General features: G+C 36.3%; 1 protein-coding gene across 2 annotated transcripts in view; it reads left to right on the plus strand.

Annotated features, from left to right (window-relative positions):
• LOC109212195 overlaps window positions 1-4,642 on the plus strand; it is an 8,233-nt gene extending 3,591 nt beyond the window's left edge. The window contains exons 2-4 of one of the 2 annotated variants that reach the window (XM_019375830.1): window positions 3,240-3,548; window positions 3,683-3,867; window positions 3,935-4,642. In XM_019375830.1, the coding sequence (XP_019231375.1) occupies window positions 3,240-3,244 (5 nt within the window). In that variant the 3' untranslated portion in view covers window positions 3,245-3,548; window positions 3,683-3,867; window positions 3,935-4,642. The other variant, XM_019375824.1, reaches the window with a different exon arrangement.

The raw sequence follows: 6,161 nt of genomic DNA on the forward strand, positions 1-6,161 counted from the left end.
GTGGGTGGGGGGGTTTAAGCCTGATACATATTTCCATGCTTATTGTGTGTGTGCGCGCTATTTTGTTTTTTCTTCAAAGCCCGGCCATTTGAGGACTTCTTGATTCAAAAGATTATAATAGACACCTTCAGAAGGCAAGAGGGAGACGATCAATGGGAGCAGCAATAACAGCAACACCATCGTAACCACATCCAACACCACCTTGCCAACTAACTTTAGCGTTTGGATCATCTCGAGACTAGGGTGACAGAGATACAGAAGACATAGGCACAAATTAGCATAATAAGCTGTGTCAGGTGGAGCTTGAGCATGCGATGTTCGATATATTGAGGCAATTGGTGCTTAGTTAAGGGACAAACATAGAGCAATTCCAGGTCCCCACTTAATAGGCCATTTGGAGATGCACCTGCAAGCAGCATGCAGTGGAACGGATAACTGGCCGGTAGAACATGTTGTTTCTCCAGGGTATGGATAAGTTTTTGTCCTCTTTAATTATGTGGGACTCTTCCAACATTCAATTGCCAAGAATTTAAACTGAAGGAATTCTGTGTAAAATTTGCAGTGTATTGATTGTTTCAGTCATTCTTTTCCTGTAATAACACAATGCTTTAGGAATAACATTAGTCTTCTTTGCACTTTCTGTGTTAGTGTCATTTTTCTTGTGTAGTTGGAAGAGCGGAAAGGTATTCTTCCTTCCTGGCTTTGATTTCTCAGTTTCTACTTCTTCCTTTGATATATAATGGTGGTGGGTAAAAGAATGTTTGTCGATGCAAACAAATTAGTGTGTTTGATGGATATTGATAGTTGATGTTGGCTGCTTTTGCTGCTAGGAGCTTATTTCTTGAGTATTTTTATGACTATGCTTCCATCGACCACCCCCTGAAGCTGGCCTGTAAAGATGTGATCAATTTATCTGTCAATGATTTGTTCTTCATGTAGCTTTGTTCTTAGCCATCATCTGATTCTTGCTTATCTTCTGAAATGCTTGGAGCTTTTAAAGCCATTCCTCTGGTGCTCCTAAATGAGAGTCATCCTAAAGAATGCCAATGCATTTGTTTTTTCCTGTTTTCAACTTCTTTACTTTTTGCTGCTCTTGGGTAATATTTCGAACTTAGCATAACAGAGAGGTTCAGTGAAGAGGAGGGAGTGGGAGAAGAAGGGTGGTGTTGATAAGATTCAGAATGAAGTATGAAAAGGCTTGTATTCAATGTTGACGACTTACATATATACGTATACATCTTTTGAGTGGGAACAAGATACCCATTGTATCAGCTATATTCATAAAAAATATTATGAGAAAGGTAATTCATATCTGATTGAAGATTACAGTAATATATGTTCCTTAGTTAGCTCTATTATGCCCGCAAGTTAGGGGGTGTCTCAACAACACCTAACTTGGTAAGTTGTCGCTGGTGACAAGTCTTGGGCAAAACTCGGTGAGAACATTTGCTATCTGGTCTGCGATGTAGACATGCATGACATGAAGCCAATGTTTTTGCCCTTGTTTACGAGTAAAATAAAAAACAATTGGCAATATGCTTCATGTGGCTGCGAAAGACTCTGTTTTGACATAGGTAAGTGGTACCTATGTTGTCACAGTAGACTGTAGGAGGTGTAAAGAGGGTCACACGAAGTTCAGATAGGAGATCTTGAATCCAATTGGATTCTGCTACCGCCCCAACAACAGCATGATAATTCAGCCTCAGTGGATGATCGTGCAACAGTGTGTTGCTTCTTTGGGGACCAACTGATAGGATTAGATCAGATGAGTAGAAGTAGAGGTTCGATCAGTAACATCACCTGCCCTATCTGCATCAGGGTATACATGATATGTATTAGGAGAGTTACGATGAAGAAGCACGTTGTGAAGCATTGTGTGCTTGAGATATTCGAGGAGACGCTTCGTTGCTTGCCAGTGGATGGTGGAAGGTTTGTTCATGAATTATGAGAGTGTTGAGAGCAACTGATATCGGAGTGTGTAAAGGAGAGCTAGGGAAGCTTTCTGGTGGCTGCACAGTATTGTTTCTGATAACCATCATTGGAGGAGAAGAGAATGGTGTTTTAGCGGCTGAAGTTTGTGTGTCTTCCATGAATTAGCAATGAAGATACAGTAGTTAAGAAAAAAGGATCGAATGGAGTTTACTCTTTTGAGTTTTGGAGGAGCTGTGATTCCATATAAGATTCAAAATAAAGTATGAAAAGGCTTGTATTCAATGTTGACTAATGATGTGTATCTACACAGCTTTTGAGTGGGAACAAGATGCCATAGTATCAGCTATATTCATGAAGAATGCTATGGTCTTTTCTAACAAGCAGCAGGATGCTATAACTGACTCCATTGAGTCCGTTATGAACAGTCCACCCTTTTCTCGATTATTGCTGATGCAATCATAAAAAGCTAATTTTTCTAGACCAGATAAACTTTGAGAAAACGTAAGGTAATATCTGATTGAAGATTACACTGATATATGTTCCATAATTAGCTCTATCAGGTGTTAGTGAGTGAAAGGAGCTTTTTTGGAAAGACGTATTGGGGAGAAGTGATTAGACAGGACATGGCATGTCTCCAGCTTACCGGGATATAACCCTAGATAGGGAGATATGGAGGTCTAAGATTAGGGTAGAGGGTAATTAGTAGGTCGTCGAGTTTAGGACTCTGTATCTGCTACATTTGCCTCTTTCATTCATCAAAGATTTCTTACTGGGAGCCACAGGATAGACTTATCAACACTTTTTACTGTCTAATAGTAGTGGATATGTCCAATAAGCTTATTGCTGATGCAAATTGTAGCAACTTTTCTTTATGTTCTTCACTATCCACATAAAAATGTTAACCTTAACTTTAAAGTATGTAAATCACCAGAAAGATTCCAGAAAATCTGCTTTATCGGACATCTTTCTCTCATCTGTGTTTTCATTCCAGGTTCTTTTATTATCATTCAAATGGCCCGCTCATCGTATTCGTCAATGTGAGAACATATGCTGTGTTTACCTGAGATTGTTAGTTCAGCTGATTTCCTATTGAGCATGATGGTTAATTAGTTGAATTCTTGGAACTGAGATACGCTGGTGCGCTAGTGTATGCTTGAACACAATTGTTTGATTCCATGCTGCTTTAGACCCTGTATGCATTTTTCTTCTCATGCTTTAATCTGATGCCTACGTTTCCTGAAATGATTGCATGTGGTGCCAAATTCAGTCTGCTATCTATTTGCGCACTCTAAATTTTTTTGCTGCAGTTTGAGTAACAATCCTTCAGAACCATGCTTTCTCAACTCAGTAGATACAATCAGAGAAGAAGTCAGCATCATTGAAGGAGCAACTGGAGTTAAATACGCCACTTGAAGATGATTTAAGAGTTAAGAAAGATGAAAGAGTTAAGCAGTTTGCAGCTATAAAGAAACAAACTGACAAGATAACTAGTGAGGTTTCTGGGTATTCTAATATCATCAATGCCGTGAGGTCTTTGAATCTATTTTGATCACGACTTGTCACCAAGAAAGCTCTCCGAATACAAATCTCATCTTTGTGCTCCGCAAAAGGAGAAGGTTTGCATGGATTGACATGTGTTTAACATGAAACAACCTATCACTTTTACCCATCATAGATGTCGTGCTTTTGATTAGTTGTTGAGTATATTCATTTTAGCAGATTAACTGATAAGTAATTTTTCTGCCTGCAGTCTGAGCGGATCCAAAAAGTTTTGGATTGTGTAAATAGGTGTACTCTTTGTACGGTGTGCTAGGGCTGGTTTTTGAAAAAACTGGGAGTGATGTGCATCCAATTGCATAAAACAAGCCCGAGACAGTCCACTAACATCAGCGAGACCAGCCACACTGAAGACCGAAAGAAAAGTAATATCAGAAGGTATTGTTTACCTTGGTCTTTTCTTAGCGTTTTCTTTATCCTTATTTTAATCTCGTTACTAATGCAGTAGAGAGATGTAGCTGGAATGCTGTTTGTGCTGTGGACTTAGATGGATACTATCTAAACCAAGTGCTCTTGCATTGGTGGTTATTCAACAGGTTTGTGAACATTTACCTATCTTTGTAATTTCATCGCCTAGCTGTCTCGCCTTCTGTCCTCATTATCATTGTTATTGCTTTTGACTGAGTCAAAGTCAATGACAACAAGGTGAATTATTAAGTAAAGTTGCATAGAGCCGTTATGCCTCATAATGCAATTCTAATGAAACAAGCAAAGCAAAGAGTTATTCTGCTTGTGTATTGGATAGATTTCACACAATTGCAACCACTATTCTGTGCCTAAATGTATCCTTATGTTCTCTGTGGCTAATGCATGCAAATAGTGACTTATTGACACGGACAATTTCTCAGGCTGAAAGCCCACTGCAATATACTAGTATTTTGTAGCAGCTTGTTTCATTGTACATTTCAGTCTTCTTGAATTTGAAACTGATCATATTACTCATGAAGACTTCAGCAACAAGAAAATTGATATGTTTGAAGAGACGTCTCTTCTTGTATGTGTTAAATTGCCCGATTTTGATATAGACTTGGATGCTAGTTCGTAGAAAGGCGATGATCAAGTTTGCAGTTTGATGAACTATCTTGTTCCATATTGTATTATTATTCATGCTTTGATGAATTATGTTCTTTCATATAATACTTTCTCCGTTCCCAAAAACATATCCTTGATAGTCCGTTAAAGAAGAATGTCATTTTTCTAAGTCTGGAAAGAGTTTAAACTTCCTGTTTACCATAAGTTCCAAAAATTTTATAGTCGCACAATTTGTAGTAGCATATTTAAGATCACAATTTTCAAAGTCTTCTTCTATTTCTTCCTTATATAAAAAACTTCGTTTCTTTCTTAAATTCCATGTGCAATCAAACTATTAGTATTATTATTTTTTTCCTTTAATTGTGTGCAGTCAAACTATGCCCTATAATGGAAACAAAGGGAGCAGTTAATTACCTTAACTTTTCTTTTTCTCAAAATAAATATACAAACAACATTAGTCATTAAGTTGAAAGTGGATGAGACTTGGATCTTATCTCGATATGGGAATGTCTGTATAAGGTAAAACAACTTTGGCTGGATTAGTGTACAACATTGATCACTTTGATGCTCGAGCATGGCGTTCTCTTTTTCAAACATGTAACATGAGGAAGCTTTTAGTTGAGTTTCTTAAAAAAGCTAATATATATATGGGAGATGCTAAACGACCACACTCTTGTGACCCAACTTTGGCCACACCAGTGAAAAGACATAAATGACCCTCTAACTAATTAGCCTACATTTTTCCCTCCAAAACACAAAATTAAATTCCAAGTCTTGAAGTATGCGAAAATTAAATGTTGGGAGATGAAGAGTCTTGTGTATTATATTTGTATTTTCATTGTATTTATGTATATTTTATGTTTATACAAATTATACGATTTAGTGTGTATACAAATTATTGTATTTTCTTCCTTTCTTAAAAACAAATACGGTATACGATTTATTATACTTTCTTCATATCAAACCAAGTCAAGTGGACATTTTACCCTATCTAAAAAATGGATTCAAACCAAGAAAATTCGGTGGTGCAAGAAAATATGAATCCATTATCTTACTTATATTTATATTTCATAATTAAATTGCTAATTATATCCCAAAATATAACGATTGGTGTCAATTGACTAGTGACCATAGTAAACGTAATTATATGGTCGTTATCAATATACGCATGACCTTAATGAATGAAATTATATGTTGGCTACTATACGCATATATATAAACGTTCAATGTGACTATATATAAAGCGCAACAATGTAATTAACTAGTGTCAATATCTACTTATTATTTATATTTCATAATTAAATTGCTAATTAAATCCCAAAATATAACGATTGGTGTCAATTGACTAGTGGAACCATAGTAAACGTAATTTATGGTCGCTATCAATATCTACTTATTATATATATAGACGTTAAATGTAACTATATAAAAAGCGCAATTATGTAATTAACTAGCATTAATATCTAGACTTATTATTTTAATATTTCATAATTTAAATTGCTAATTATATCCAAAATATAACGATTGGTGTCAATTGACTAGTGGAACCATAGTAAACGTAAATATATGGTCGCTATCAATATACACATGACCTTAATGAATGAAATTATATGTTAGCTACTATACCCCCCCCCCCCCCC

Source organism: Nicotiana attenuata, chromosome 2, assembly GCF_001879085.1.
Source record: "Nicotiana attenuata strain UT chromosome 2, NIATTr2, whole genome shotgun sequence".
Lineage (NCBI taxonomy): Eukaryota > Viridiplantae > Streptophyta > Magnoliopsida > Solanales > Solanaceae > Nicotiana > Nicotiana attenuata.